This window comes from Saccopteryx bilineata, chromosome 11 (assembly GCF_036850765.1).
Source record: "Saccopteryx bilineata isolate mSacBil1 chromosome 11, mSacBil1_pri_phased_curated, whole genome shotgun sequence".
Taxonomy (NCBI): Eukaryota; Metazoa; Chordata; class Mammalia; order Chiroptera; family Emballonuridae; genus Saccopteryx; species Saccopteryx bilineata.
Genome location: NC_089500.1, coordinates 76,468,654 through 76,484,695, shown reverse-complemented (window position 1 = coordinate 76,484,695; position 16,042 = coordinate 76,468,654). Strand labels below are relative to the sequence as shown.

General features: G+C 46.1%; 2 protein-coding genes across 2 annotated transcripts in view; one reads left to right on the top strand and one right to left on the bottom strand.

Annotated features, from left to right (window-relative positions):
- The window catches only part of SASS6 (SAS-6 centriolar assembly protein), a 29,000-nt gene extending 22,744 nt beyond the window's left edge, over window positions 1-6,256 (bottom strand). Inside the window, exon 1 of the mRNA XM_066247607.1 lies at window positions 6,092-6,256. Within this exon, the coding sequence (XP_066103704.1) occupies window positions 6,092-6,156 (65 nt within the window). The 5' untranslated portion in view covers window positions 6,157-6,256. The remainder of the gene's footprint in view (window positions 1-6,091) is intronic.
- Window positions 6,257-6,429: 173 nt separating this feature from the next.
- TRMT13 (tRNA methyltransferase 13 homolog) overlaps window positions 6,430-16,042 on the top strand; it is a 9,962-nt gene continuing 349 nt past the window's right edge. The window contains exons 1-10 of the mRNA XM_066246169.1: window positions 6,430-6,654; window positions 9,126-9,172; window positions 9,263-9,329; window positions 10,220-10,282; window positions 10,849-10,918; window positions 11,072-11,178; window positions 11,813-11,980; window positions 13,756-13,828; window positions 14,174-14,248; window positions 15,331-15,760. Coding sequence (XP_066102266.1) covers window positions 6,508-6,654; window positions 9,126-9,172; window positions 9,263-9,329; window positions 10,220-10,282; window positions 10,849-10,918; window positions 11,072-11,178; window positions 11,813-11,980; window positions 13,756-13,828; window positions 14,174-14,248; window positions 15,331-15,760 — 1,247 coding nt within the window. The 5' untranslated portion in view covers window positions 6,430-6,507. The remainder of the gene's footprint in view (window positions 6,655-9,125; window positions 9,173-9,262; window positions 9,330-10,219; window positions 10,283-10,848; window positions 10,919-11,071; window positions 11,179-11,812; window positions 11,981-13,755; window positions 13,829-14,173; window positions 14,249-15,330; window positions 15,761-16,042) is intronic.

Here is a 16,042-nt window from a genome sequence, read left to right as displayed (position 1 = left end):
CAGCTCCCCGGGGCTCCTTCCCTAGGCCATGCTGGGAAAGGGAACCCGATTTGAAGTCAAAGTCCTCATCCTCCCACTAGGAAGTGGTAATCAGGTCTTTAACCTGAGGCTGAATTTTTCTCTCCTGTGAAAGGAGTGTGAGGATTAAGAGAGTGAAACTATGAGGAATGCCTCCTGCAAGCCTGATATATAACCTAACCACCCTGATTCTAAAACAGCATCTATTGAAAGACAAACCATCAATTTAGTAACTTTTCACATTAAAAAAAAATTACCAATTCAAATCATCAAATGATTTGAGAGATCCCATTTGAAAAACTGAAATTGTGAATGTTGGTCAAATAAGTTTGTAAAATGTGATTTTTATGTTTGCTTGCTTATAGTTTGCATTGGGGGCTGGGCAGCGCTGTATATGTGATATGTGATCTGTGAAATTGCAAATTACTTCCCTGCTTGGGAGGGGCCATTGTTTTGCTAATGTTTGCTGGAGGGGTCTTTGTGGGCGCAGGTAGTTTTGCAGAGAAGGAGCAAAGAAAATGCAGTGCTGAAGAAGAAGCAAGTTTTGTGCAGAGAGAGAGAGAGAAGGTGTGCAGATGGGGAACCAGAGCTGAGGGGCTTTGGGAACCCTACTGAGGCTTGTGGGAGGCCTCTGATTCTAGGAGGAAGTGGAGAAGATTCTCCTGGTTGTGGAACCAGAAAATGTGTCAGGGTTTTAGGAGCCCTGAATGAGAGGGAAGAGGTCTTTCCTGTGTGTGTGCTTGGCCAGTGCGAGACTTTAATAAAGGAATGGCCCACCATTTTTTGGCTTCAGTGTTTATCATCTGTCCGAATTCTATGTGAACCTGCATGTGCATGGCCATGATGATGGCGGCCCCTGGCCCTACAGTGAAGTAATATTAAAATACTGGAATGCTGAGTCAATAACATACCCCCACTCCATTATGCACACAAAGAGTTTCAGATCCACAAAGTACATCGCTCAATACACTCCATGCAGTAAGTCTATAAAAGTACTGTCACCTAGTCACCACCACCCGTCCTATCCTGGAGGGACTCTCCGCCCACAGGAAGAAGCCATAGCTTCCCACAGCCAATGCTGCACCCTGGAGAAGGCAGATTGCATACAAATAAAAGTGCTCACAACACTAATCAAACCCAACAAACATGTTTAAGTAAGTAGGAAGTGAAGGGGAAAACTGGTGAAAAACCTCTACATAAGTGGATCTCAGACGATTCTGCTAGAATAAAGCAACAATGGAAAGGGAAAGAAAGCTAACAGAATTTGTTCCATCTTAATTTATTCTTCTAAAGGTGTTTAATTTTTTTATTGATTTGAGAGAGAAAGAGAGGAAGGAAAAAAGGGAGAAAGGGAGGGAGGGAGGGAGGGAGGACCATCAATTTTGCTGCTTCGCTCATTATGCATTCATTGGTTGATTCCTGTATGGGCCTTGCCCAGGTCCAAAGCCATAGCATGATGACGCTAACAAACTAAACTACCCCGCCAGGGCTTAAAGGTTTGCTTTAAACCTGTCTCACATTCTACCACAACTTACTTGCTACAGAATTTTTAAAAGGTATAGATATAGTAACTGAGTGCTGATGGAAAAACCTGGTAGCCTTGGTGAACCAAGGCTAGATTCAACTATATGATTTTTTTATGCTCTGACTTAAAATTTTACACTGGTTTAAAACATGTTGTTTTACTTAAATTTCTTATTGGCTATATGATTGGATGCTAAATCTTAGTTCATACAACAAGGTCACCATAACTTGTGCAGTGCTGGTAGTCACCACAAAATAGGAAGAATTATCTTTAAAACAACAGAATGTTTTGTTTCTATTTTCTCTAGTATCTAGAGCAATATATGCAAAACACATCAGATTCCTACTCCAAGTCTACTTAAAATAAGTGCTTTTGGCCTGACCTGGAGGCGCAGTGGATAAAGAGTCGACCTGGAATGCTGAGGTCACCGGTTCGAAACCCTGCACTTGCCTGGTCAAGGCACATATGGGAATTGATGCTTCCTGCTCCTCCCCCCTTCTCTCTCTCTCCTCTCTAAAATGAATAAATTAAAAAAAAAAAAGTGCTTCTGGGCGGAAAGAAACCATTCAATTTCCGAATCTGTAAGCTAACTGGGTGGAATCAGGTCCGCGAGGCCCCTCCCGCTCTCCTGCCGCGTGGGGTTCCCACCTTCTGAAGTCTGACCTGGGACAGACTGCCGCGGTGAGTGACACTGTTGGGTGACTTGTTTTAAAAGTCTTGCCATACTTGATAAATTTGTCAAAAACATTCAAAGAGTATCCATCTAATAAAGTTTTCTTTACATAATGCTGGAAGAGTTATATTACTATGACAGTTTTCCAATCATATTAATGATTTTGTTGCATATATTCCAAATGCTTATGTGCATTCGATGTTGGGAGAAAAAAGAAGGAAAGGCCCCCAGACTAAACCTGCTCTCTGTGTTTACTTCAGTGCCCCCAGCCCAGAAATATTTTATAGGAAGAAATCTGAGCTTTCAGAGGGTATACTATCTGAAATCAGAAATCTTATTTTCTTTATTCTAATGGTTAATGTCATAGGACCAATATAAAACAAATCAATAAAAATGCTATTTCTCAATATAAATGTCACATTCTGAACAACGCATAAATCTACATAACATCTTACCAGCAGGTGAAATCTGGCAGTAGCAGACCTGATTTCAGCCCCCCTCTGCCACCTAGAAGCCGTGACTTTAAACTCTCCATTCAAACAAACGCAAACTACTCCAAGCCAGGAATTGTGCTGGGTGCTAGGGATACAAACAGAAACCAACACAGTCCATGTCCTCAAATTGAGATCAGAGGTACATGACTGTACCCCAGATTTGCTTCTGACTGTATTTTAGGGCTTCCACGGAGGGAAGGGAAGAGTCACGAACACTCACCGAGCACCTGCACTCCTGGGTACCTGCCAGGCCCTGTACATAAGTCACCTCACCTGCCAATAATCTCGTCAGGTACGGGAAGACTGTGTCTGCCTTACAAAGGAACAGCTCACTGTGCGCTCACAAGCCCGGTTAAGGTCACACTGCACAGCCCTATCAGAACTCAGATTTTGCACGTATCCCATGTGATCTATTAAATGAATAAGGTCAATTAGTTTCAACTTAGGCAACTTCGCACAGGTCCTTATGTGGAGAGGGTTTTAAACAGACCTTGGAAGCTGTGAAGGAAGTAGTGGGGGTGGAGGAAGAGCAGGACTGGGGGAGGGGCGGAACTGAGAGAACAGGTGCATTTGGGGGGAACTAGCTGTCTAAGTGTGACTGGTCCCTATGGCGGAGAGGAGTTCAGGACACAACAATGGAAAAGGTTCGTGTCAAATCCTGGGCTTCAAATTTCTCAGAGTTCTCTGAGCAACACCAATTTTCAACTGAATCGTCTTCTACTCTGTGACTTCAGTACATTTATCAACGTCATGCATTAGTCACACTTTAATAAAAGCTAATATTTAGTGAATGCTTTCTATGCTCCAGGCACTGTTCTAAGCACTTTAACATGTAGTAACTCATTTCATATTCATAACAAGACATGAAGCAGGTACTTTTATCATCAATGTAAAGACAGGCACAAAGGATATTAAGTAGAAAACAAAACCAAAAAACCTGTACAAAACCAAACAGTTGATGAGTGGCAGAACTAGGATTTAAACCCAATCTGGTTCCAGAGCCAGAATCCTGACCAGCACTATGCTGCCTCTCCAAGGGAAACCTTTTGTCCCCATGAAAGGGTGAGTTTCTGCAGGACAAGAAGGAAAACTGAGTGTTCTTGGTGGTGGTGTTGTTGAGGGTGGGGTGAGGAGGAAGGAAGCTTTATAGTCTTAGCACCTAGGACAGTTCCTCATAGCCATTCATAAATGGTACCTCATAGCCATTCATAAATGGTACCTCATAGCCATTCATAAAGTTGTTGAGCTGAACTGGCCTTCCATACTAAATGGAAGAGTCTGCATGGTTTTTCCTATAGTCCAGGCGTCAGCGAACTTTTTCTGTAAAGGGCAGACTGTAAATATTTTCGGCTTGCAGACCACAGGTCTCTGTCACAATTACGTCTGCCCTCGTGGCGAAAACCCAGACAATTCCTGTTGGAGAACGAGAAGGGCATTCACATAGGCAGTGAGCCCAGGCCCGCCATCTCTAGTTTACTGACTCTGCTACAGGAGAGAGGAAAGCTCTCTAAACAGAAGTGAAAGGGGTGAAACTGTGTCTTAAAAAGATAACTGTGATGATAATGTTGACCAAAAAAAAAATTCTGAGATGTTCTAAATTAAGTGACAGCAGCCAGAGAGCAAGAGAGAAGGCAGAGTTAGCAAGGGAGGAGCGGGCACAGGACTGCTCACATTCCCGTGGGTCTGCTGGAACTGTGGGCTTACTGGGCGTCCTCAGGAGCCCCCAGCTTCAGGTCTACACGCGACTCCCCACCTGCTCGTCACAGCTCATCCGCAGGAGAGGACAACTGGGGACCAGGACATGGCTGCACCCAGCCTGAAACTAGCCCGTTTCCCCCTCTCCCACCCCTCCATCTAGCGCCAGTCAATCCTTTTAAAACAGCTTAGACCTGTCTCCTCTCCCCTAGACGTATAAAAACTCACCAAACGCCAGGAGACCTTTCCACCTGGTGCTGCTAGATAGTTCAGGGGTTTTGTTTTATGGTTTTGTTTGGTTTTTTTTGGTATAAAACCCAAAAAATGGTGTAATTAACCCTTTTTACAAAAGAGTTCCAGCCGTGGAAGTTAAATTTCTTTCTTTAACAATGTAATGAGATGGAGAAGAGCTATGTTTAATTGCTGGAATCGTAAGTTACACCCCCAAACTTCATTTTCTGTAATCATTCTAGAATGGTTCCGTGTCCAACAGAGAAAGAACGGGGACCACACATACGAGACACGTATGTAATTTTAAATTTTCAAGAAGCCACATTAAAAAAGGAAAATAAGAAAAAAGGTAAATCAACTTCAGTAACATTTTATTTAACCCAATATACCCCAAGTACTATCATCTTAACCTATATAGTCAACATAAAAATGGAGATATCTTACATTCCCCTTTTTCACAGTAAGTCTTCCAAGTCCAATGCGCACTTTTCCCTAGGGCTCATCAGTTCGGATAAGCCCCAACTGAAACGTCCAATAACCACATTACCAGGCTCTAGGCCCGGTTCCAAGCACTTTAACATGTTTTAACTAATTTCACATTTGTAACAACTCCTGGAGACAGGGGCTTTCATCATCAAATTAGAGATGGACACAGAGACACTAAGTTTAACAAAAAAACCAAAAAACAAAAACAACCGGCAGCAAGGTAAGAATGACAACTGAAATAACTCACAGACCTGCACCTGCAGCCGCTGCTTACGGTGCCCACTGACTCCGGACCTGATTAAACGACACACTCGTGGCACACCACTCGACACACCCACGTCCTCCTTCCCCACGCCACGTGGCCGCACCTGGCCGCCGTGATCACCCCGTGGGCAGGCACGCCGTCTCCGTCTGACAGCTGAGAAGCTGAGAGACACCCACGAGTGCAGGAACAGTGACAAAATCGCCGCCTCGGGACAGCGGGCCCTATGTCCCCGCTTCCGCGCCGCCTCCCCCGTGAAAGCTGCGGGACGGACCTTCTTTCCCCACCCCACGCGCCTGCCCCCCGCACCGGGCCACGGGCCGCCTTCCCCACGCGTTCTGCACGCCGGTGACATTTGCTGGGGGGATAAATGAATGCATGCGAGTTCTGGTGGTCCCCCGGGTGTTTCTACCTGAAACCTATGTGTTCTCATGGGCCAACGTCACCCCATCACACTTAATTCTCAAACAGAAACAATAATAATAGTAAACGTCAATAGCCCCGCAGGAACGCCAGCCCGGGCAGCGCCCCACCTCTTCCCCCTGCCCTCCGCGTCCCCGGCAACGGCCGCTCGGGGCGACAGGGCCCGCGTCCCAGCGGGGCCGACACCCCGCGGCCCGGCCGCAGCCCACCGGCGCAAGCCGCCATCTTCCCCCGCGGCCCGCCCCCAACCGCCACCGGCCGGCAGCGGGGAACGCGGGCCTCACCTCTCCTCGCAGTCTTTGCACTTCAGCTGCAGCGGGACGAGCTGCTGGAACAGAATCTGGCTCATGCTGGGCCGCCGCGCCGCCGCCGTGCGCAGCGTCCCCCCGGCCCGGGCCGCGGTGCCGACCCGAGCGGCGTCCCGCTCCCGCCGAGGTTTGAGTTTGGCGCTCGACTTCCGCTGAGGGGCGGGGAAAAAAAAGTAGATGGCGGGGGTGAGGGGAGGGTGGGAGGATTGAACCTCGCCAGCCACCGTCAGCTCCTTCCGGTTTTGGACGGCGGAGGGCGTCTCGGGAGAGGTAGTTCCGGGCATTCGCCTCCGTGGCGGAGACCTGAGGTGGCCATTTTTATTAAGGGCAGGGGCCTCGCGGGAAGCGGACAGCTATCTCGCCCTCCCTGCGCCTTATGCTTGCCCTGAACTATGGCGGCTTCTGCGCCGACGCCGCACGCGCCTGGCTCCCCGGCCGAGGGTCGGTGCGGTTACTATGTAGCGAAGAAAAGGCGCTTCTGCAGGCTGGTGGCGGCAGCCGGGAGAAGGTTCTGCGGCGAGCACGCTGGTGCCGCGGAGGTCTGGTATCGCCCTGCCTTCCCGAGAGTCGGAAATATATGAGTGTCCCGGCCCCGCACCTGCCCGTCTCGGGGCGACTTCTGCTCCTGCCCCCGGGGGCTCCGGTCTTTGTGTTCACGGGCGCGGGGACGAGGCTGCGGAAGGACTCCCGGTGCCAGTTTTACGCCCAACTACCGCTCTTTGCCGGCGAGCAGCGATCCCGGACCCCGTGTCTGTTCTCGAGGGTTCGTGAGCGAGCGTCCCTTCTGGTCCAGGCGCTGCAGAGGAACTTTTTTTTAAAAAGTATAACTTGAAAGCAAGTTATACCTCCTTTGCTGGGAAAGGGAAGGAACGCTATCCCCCACCCCTTTTCTGTTTCTATTTTTTTTATTACAGTTGACATTCAGTGTTATTTTTGTATTAGTTTCAGGTATACAGCATGGTGAGTGGCTAGACAATCACATCCTTTACAAAGGGATCCCCCGGAAATTTCCAGTCCCTGAAAGCAACAATCTATGGGGACATCTGGGCTCACCCCAAGGTTGGGGACTCCTCACCAGAGCTCCCTAAGGGACAAGTTTTTGTTTTGCGGGTTTTTTAAATTTATTTTTCATTATGGTTGACATACGATGTATTGGTTTCAGGAACACAAGACAGCGATTAGACATGAATATAACTTTTGAGGGGATCCCCTAATAGCTCTAGCACCTGCCTGGTCCCATACATAGTTATTACAGTCTATTGACGATATTCCCCATGCTGCCCTTAGGAACCCTCACCCCCTCCACACTCTTTTGTAACTGACAATCTACTTAACGGGGAAGAAAGATTTTTAAAACATGTCAAGAATCAATTCTCCCTTTTACAAAAAAACAGTGAAAACAGATACCATGCACTTTTGTTTGCTAGTACAGTTACACCTGTAACTGTACTGTCTATATTTTTATGTGCGTCTATTTCTTTAGGACATAGATGATAGGAAAATAAAAGTGAGAAGAAGAGGAAGGAAATGCTTGTGGAAGAAGACCCTGCTGAATAGGTTTTAGAAGGACTAAATGGAATATATGCCTTCGGAATGTCCAGTATTGTTTCTGTTGTCTTTGTTAGTCCCAAGATTTACCCTCCTAGGCAGTATCCAGTATAGCACACTCCTGTCGCAGGGTCCCTCCATCTGCTACTGTCCACAGTTGTATTGGCTGGTTTTGAGGAGACCAGTAAACATTCCTTGATTGAAGAATGAGATTTATGATAAGAGAAGGACCTTACTGTCCCTCTGTTACGAGACCTTAGGCCAGGGGTCCCCAAACTTTTTACCCAGGGGGCCAGTTCACTGTCCCTCAGACCGTTGGAGGGCCAGACTATAAAAAAACTATGAACAAATCCCTATGCACACTGCACATATCTTATTTTAAAGTAAAAAAACAAAAGGGGAACAAATACAATATTTAAAATAAAGAACAAGTAAATTTAAATCAACAAACTGACCAGTATAGTATTTCAATGGGAACTATGCTCCTCTCACTGACCACCAATGAAAGAGGTGCCCCTTCCGGAAGTGCTGTGGGGGCCGGATAAATGGCCTCAGGGGGCCACATGCGGCCCGTGGGCTGTAGTTTGGGGACCCCTGCCTTAGGCTTTACCTTAACCATATGGCTGGAAGGTGACAACAGGTGGTGATAATAGTAGAGTAAGAATAGATCCTTACAAGCTGATCGATAGTCCTGGAGAGGGATATGACCGACACTGGGCTAAGCAGGTTTCTTAAAACTATTAGCTCACGTTATATTGTCGTGTTTTGGGTGAAGCTAAAAGCTGGTAAGTTCATAGTGTTAGGAGCTGATGGAGCTGAGGTCTGCACTCTGGCTGACCTGTGGTTCTAACCGCTAGGCTATCCTGTCACATACAGATTCGTGTGAATGTTGGGAAGAATCGCCTTCTCTATTCATTTCCTTTCATTCTCCCTAGTGCATGCAGTTAAATCCATGTAACTCGGAAACAAACAGGATGGAACTCTGCACCCCTGACAAGTTGTAAAGCCAGTAGAATTTGGCCTCCCAGCAAACTGTTAAAATGACACATATTTCACTGTTTCTAAGACACTTTGTTTTAACATCTCTGAAATCAGAATGTGTCTTAAAATCAATGACATGTCCTCATTTAAATTGGCAGTATTTTTTTTCTTAGTGGTGCCTACTATAATAGTGCGTATTTTAGTCAGTGCTATCATAAGTTCAGAATTTCCTGTGTAGACCTACTTGAAGCTACAGACCCTTGTCCAAAACAGTATTTGCTCATATGTACATAAACCAGCTACACTGGACACTTGTTAAACTCTATGACCTATTTGTGCCAGTGTTTATTAATAGCCTTTCAGGTGCCCTTCCCTTGCTCTGGGAATGCATAAATTGGGGGTTACACTGAAGACACATCTAGTACCGGTAAGCAATAAATTTGATATTTTATTCAAATACATATCTCCTTTTTTTCCCTAGGAAGAAAATGCTCGGAAAAGAATCCTGTGTCCTTTAGATCCAAAACAGTAAGTAACAGGGTCTGTTAAGGGGTTTTCTGTGCCGGAAACAGTAATTGCTACAAGTCTGAATTGAAATAATTTTCTCTTTAAATGTAGCACAGTATATGAAGATCAGCTTGCAAAGCATTTGAAAAAATGCAACTCAAGAGAAAAGCCGAAACCTGTAAGTAACTGATCAGTAAAACTGAATGGAGAAGGCATGGCGTGTAATGTTGGATATACTAAGTAGATTGCAGATGTGAATATTTACAATGTTTAACAAGACCCTCCTCTCAGAAGGTTTGAATGTGGTCACTGCATCTGAGTGTGTGAAGGTCACTGTATCACATTGACAATCCACTGAAGAGTCCTCATTCAGATAATAGAACTTTAGGCAAACACAGTGTTGTTCAAAGAATAATTTCACAATTTACATATTCAACAATATTTACTGAGCGCCTACTAAATGTATTTCAATAAAATATGATCCCAGCCTTTAAGGAGCTTATTTGAAACTGATAAGTAAACTTGTAAATAGTGAGTATCATTTAGTAAGTCCAATGGAAGTAGTACACATATGGTAAGAGCACATACTTAGTATAAAAATTACAGTGTAATCCAAGGGGTCAAGAAAGGCTTCCCAAAGAGAATGATTATCTATTGTAATTCATATTTTTAAGTAGAAGAAATCAGACCTAACCTGTTGTAATATCTGTATCTCATCTCTAGTTTTGCTTTAACACCATGAACTAAACTGGCACGGTCCTCAGTCCATACTGTAAACACTTGAATAAAAGTTACTAAGGAATTTCTTTAGACCACAAGGGTTCCCATAACCACCTCACTAGAATAGAAGATCCACAAACACAGAGACTTTCTTCCGTTCTGTTCTCTGCTGTGGTAACTCCTCAGCCCTTGCGCACCACAGGTGGTGCTCAATAGTTATGTAATGAATGAAGGGAGGAGGGGAGGCTCTGACCCAGGAAGACGGGAAGGATCAATTGTTCCGCTTAATTCTCATGGGGTCTTCACATTAATAACAGTATTTTTATGGTTTGTTTTGTTTTTGTTAAGGACTTCTTTATTCAAGACATCAATGCCGGCTTAAAAGACGAAACAGAAATACGTGAACAATTAGTAAGTACTTGACTTAATATTTACTTTTATTTATTTATTTATTTTTGAATTTTTCTGAAGTTAGAAGCGGGGAGGCAGTCAAACAGACTCCTGCATGCGCCGAACTGGGATCCACCGGGCACGCCCACCAGGGGGTGATGTTCTGCCCATCTGGGGCATTGTTTCATTGCAACAGGAGCCATTCTAGCAACTGAGGCAGAGGCCACAGAGCCATCCTCAGTGCCCGGGCCAAGTGCTCCTTGGCTGTGGGAGGGGAAGAGAGAGATAGAGAGAAAGGAGAGGTGGAAGGGTGGAGAAGCAGATGGGCGCTTCTCCTGTGTGCCCTAGCCAGGAATCAAACTCTGGACTTCTACACTCCAGGCTGACGCTCTACCACTGAGCCAACCGGCCAGGGCCTTAATATTTACTTATATTTATAAACTGTCTCCACATTGTGAGTAAGCTGTGTTTCAACTTTTGTTTGGAACAAACTGATTTTTTTTTTTAATTTAGAATGCATTTTCCTATAGAATCGATATTCTTAGTGATCAGCCCACACCTCGTTGTTGTTTTTTTTTTGTATATAGGTTCCAATTTCTTCTCTCCCTGAAGAGCAATTGGAAAATTTAATTAAGAAGTTGAAAAGAGCAAGTGAAGGTAGGTCTGCCTAAAGGTGCAAGTTGGAGGTTTTGAAGAACAGTGAGGTGGGGGGTGGCTCAACACCTGTGCGGTTCAGGGTGTGACCCCCGAGGTCGGCGCCCTCAGTTCCGGGACCGGCCGCCTAGGCTCGCGCGCTTGTGTCTGCCACAGGTTTGAGCTCCGCACTGAAAGATCAAATCCTGTCCCATCCGGCATTGCATGACGCCCTGAATGACCCTAAGAACGGTGATTCTGCAACCAAACACCTGAAGCAGCAGGTATGTTTAGGCCATAATAACGCTACTAAAAACGGCCTTTTGTCTGTTTGTCAAAAGCTAACATTTCTATTCTTTCTAAATATAGTTACTAATGAGCTTTCATATAGTTGACCTTTCAGGGCACAGAATCCCTCCATTTCCAAAACATTATGTATGCACATATATTAAATTATGCATGCACATATATTAAATTATGTATGCACATATAGCAATTGTGTATGCACATATATCAATTATGTATACACATACTCAATTGTGTATGCACATATATTCAATTGTGTCTGCACATATATCAATTATGTATGCACATATATTCAATTATGTATGCACATATACTCAATTATGTGTGCACATATATCAATTATGTATGCACATATACTCAATTATGTATGTACATATACTCAATTATGTATGCACATATATCAATTATGTATACACATATACTCAATTTTTGGCATGGATACGGTTCTGAGTACTGCGTGTGAACTATTTCAAAGCAAAGAGAAAATTTAAAGCGCAACACAAGTTCTCAGTGTGAACACGCTGCCTCATGTAGAAATCACCCTGCTCTTTTCCCCGTTTGAGCCGAAATGTGTTTGCTCTAGTTTATAAAATAATCTCGTGAAGTTTGCAGGCTTCTATTTTAGGTAACATTGAAAAATTAAAGTTACTTGGTCCAAGAAGATGCTTTGTTGAGTTTGGAGCAGGAAAGGGGAAATTATCTCATTGGGTTGATATTGCCTTAAAAGATGCTGAAAAAGTTCACTTCATCCTAGTAGAAAAGGTGACCACAAGATTTAAGGTAAGTGAAACCATTGCAGTATATTAGTAATCCAACTGTTTGTTTCCACTTTGTTATAAAAAAAAGAAACAAAAAGAAACATGTCTCTTAAAGAAAATGAAATGAAATTTTTTGTGTGTTTAACTGTAGCTTTATTCTAATTATGTCGGTGACTTAGACTGAAGATAAAATTTTTAAATCCAAATGTTGATAGTCCATTGATCTGAGTTCTTAAAATTATTTACAGAGACAAGAAAATATGTGGAAAGAGCCATGCTCAAGCTAAGAGTTAAAAGTCTTGGGTCCTCTGCCACTTCCTAACTCTTCATTCAGTAAACATTTAGTCAGTAGACTGCCAGGCACCATGCTAGATGTTGCGTAGTAAAGTCAGAAAAGACAGGGCCCTTACTTCTGTTACTTATATATAGGAACGGACTTATCTATAGGACAGACAAAGCAATAAAGGATTGTAGAAAAGTATTAAAATATGAAAGGGAGGTCAGTGTGGATTCAAAAGAGGGAAGGGCGGAGATGGCATTTGGCTACACAGAAAAGGTGATGCTTGAGGTATGTCTGGAAAGGTGACTTCCTGTTTGCTAGACAGAGGGTCTGAGAGGCATTGTAGGAATCGAGAACAGAGGGACCCAAGTACCGAAAACAAAAGAGAAACACGGAAACCTCTGCAGGATGGGAGGACATGGGGCCATGTGGGGTCAGCAGCTCTGAGTGGCAGGGGGGCTCGGCTGTGGAGGGTTTCACTTCTGCTACGGAAGGAGTCCAGCTCTACCCTGCTGCGCGCTGGGGAGACAGTTCCTGTCCTTAAGACACTCGGGCCGAGCGGGGCAGCCGTACCAGTGTCGTGGTTCAGTATGCTAAGTGTCTTATGACAATGGTAAGTCCCAGGTGCTGTCAGAGCAGGAAGCCAGAACACCAACCTCAGCCTAATGTGGGTCACAGAAGGCTTCCTGGAGAAAGTGGCAGCTAGGAGGAGACGGAAGGATGGATAAGAGCTGGTGCAGTAAGGAAAGAAGGATTTTCAAACAGCACCATTGGAACTGATCAGAGTCTGAAAGTTGAAGCAGGGAGATTAATTATAAGACCATTATTATCCAGTAATCCAATAATAAACGGACCGGAGCTCGGGCTGTGCCCACGGGACAGAGAGGAAGGGAAGAGGTGAGACACGTGCAGATGTCGGAAGCCACAGACGGGGGGGGGGGGGGGTCTGGTGCTCATCGAGAGGCCGGGCCACCGATCCACCGACCGGGTGGACGGGGAAGTCGAAGCCACAGACGGGGGTGTGGGTGTCTGGTGCTCATCGAGAGGCCAGGCCACCGACCGGGTAGACGGGGAAGTCATAGGCACCCGGGTCTAGGTGGGACTGGCTGTGACCCCTCGGGGAGTAAGCAGAGGAATGGGTCGAAAACAGTGTTATTAGGGGCAAAGAAAAGGATCCGGCAGATGATCTTGGGGATCCTGGGTCCTTTCATCAGTGAATTGGGAACACTTAGAGTTAAAGGAATAAAGTTAAAGTTAAGGTATACATGAGAACTTATAAAATTCTCAAGCCTTATAAAAATGGACGATACTATTACTTTGGAGTTTTCGTCAAAGAACATGCAACCTTAAATTTTTGGTAATGATGATCCTCTTCTTTTAAAGACTACAAAAATAAGATGGAAAGTTACCTGCTCGGAATTTCAAAAACAATTTTTTTTTATTTTCATAAAGCTTTTTTTTTTAAAAAACAAACAAACATACAAAGCCATTGTTATCATAATGTTCTGTTTGTGCAGGTAGATGGCAAACACAAAAAGAAAGATTCCGTGTTTGAAAGACTTCAGATTGATATTCAGCACTTGTGTTTGAGTAAGTGCATAACGCTCCGTCGTCTACCGTAAACCCCAGAAGTTCCCTGCCTAGAGGGTCAGCCACGCGGAACAGGGTTCCGGAAAGACGGACGGGAGCCTGACTCAGCGCAGGGGGGACGGCGCTGCCCGAGCAGCCCAGACCCGTTCACTCTCGCTCCTTCTCGCTCCCAGTCTCTGCTGCCTCCGCGAGCCTCTTCTTCCTGAGCTGCAGAGAGAGAGCTCATTGCTTGAGGCTCTTGAGCCTTATGATTCAAAGATTCTAGTTGGTTCTCCATTTTGGGGGGCAGGGTGAGGCCTTATCTCAGGAGGAAGCTCACTTGGTTCGCATTTCCGTTTATTTCAGACAAGATCCCTGTGCTGAGCAGAGAAAAGCTGCCCGTGGTCGGGATCGGGAAGCATCTGTGTGGTGAGGCGACAGGTGCGTAAACACACCGACGATGTCTCCCTGGGTCAGCGCGCCGGTCCTGGCTCCCCAGGCCCCACCTTCTCAGGAGCCTCTCGCGGTCAGTTTGTCACGGTGTTCACAACGCGGCCGTCTCCCTGGTCACACTGGCCCTGTGCCGCCTCCCTTGGGGTTCTGCTCCTCTGGCCACGTAGCGGGACGATGAACCAAGGGTTTTATGTGGAGCTGCTCCGTCATGTGGGACCTTCCTCTTCTTCAGTTTTTATTTCAACCAGAAAGTCAATGAGTCATTTATGGAAACTGTATGGTTTTACCCCAAAAGCTACTGGTTTCTTTAGAGGCGCTGCTTGCAAAGGACCCCGAGACCTCTCCCACTAGAGGACGACTAGCAGTCTTCAGTGGGAAGGGGTTACGGTCATCAAATCTGTTTGCTCGGTGGGTAAACGCACCATAAAATTCTCACTGTAATATGGAGTACGTCCACCCGGAAGCAGACACGTGTTAATAGCCGTTACGTCCGCCACAACTGGCCCGTGAACGGGACTCAGCGACCAGGTGCTGAGCGAATGGAGAATGGGAGAGGCCGGCTTCGGTCTGACCCCACTTCCCAGCTCAGCTCCCCGCTGTCCGCTGTCCACTGGGACATCTCACCTCCCAGGGCCGATGCTGATGTCAGCCTAAACAGGGGCCTTTCCCCCTCCTCCCTTCCTTTAGTTTTCTTGCCATGAACACTGCCCTGATGCTGAGTGCAGGGGAATACCTTTCTTCTGTACCCGTCATCGCTCAGCCAGGGTGGGAGAAAGGAGGGTCAGTCAGGTGTTTGGACTGCAAGTCGTTGCAGATGGTAGAGCTTAAGCTTCAGAGCGTTTTATTGGGAGCAGACTTTATACAACAGACATCATTAGCGGAAAAGTGGGACAACAATGAGGAAAGAGCCTCTGAGCAAGGCTGGAAATTCTGCAAAGAATTCTTACGGGTAGAAAGCTAAGTAGGGTTCTTGTTTTTTTGGTTTGGGGGTTTTTCAATCCATAGTTCTTCATTGATGTGGAAAGACTCATTTTAAAAATGTCACTGGGGGCCCGTGATTGTGTTCGCAGATCTCGCGTTACGATGTTTGGTTGAAACGTATGGGGCCAGTTGTGAGGAAAGGAACGAAGAACCTTCAGCCAAACGCATAAAAAACGATAAAACAGATGAGGAAATGAACACGATGGCCCAGGAAGGAAGTGGGAACAATGTCCCGGAGAAGTGGACACCCGTGGCTGGCATTGTCATCGCGCTCTGTTGTCACCACAGGTGTGACTGGAGACATTACGTGGGCAGAGACTACTTCCGGGCTCGCGGCCTCGGGGCAGTGGAATTCCACTATTTCCAGCGCATGAGCAGCTGGGCGACTTGTGGGATGCGGGACTCTTCTGTGGACGCCTCCGGTGTCCCCACGGGCCAAGGCGATCAGAGTGACAACAGTGAGGACCATGACGACGGGGGACACGGAGCCACCGACAGCCACGCCGACAGTCCGCCTGGGTACGTGACCAAATGCCCGGCCCGGGGCGGAAGTACTTTGTTAACACTTGTACTTTCTTCTCCGATGAATACCACCCAGATCTATGCGGGGGAGTCGCGTTTACCACCCGGTTTTAGAGGAAGTTAGAACGCACACATTTTCACTGTGGTCAGAGAGCAAAGGGGTCTTGGAAGCGTGGACACAGTGTGCCACTCTGCGGCTTCTCAGTAAGTGCAGGTGACCAGTTCTAATCCTGGACAGAATTTTAACATTGGTGTGTGTGTGTGTGTGTTTGACTTCAG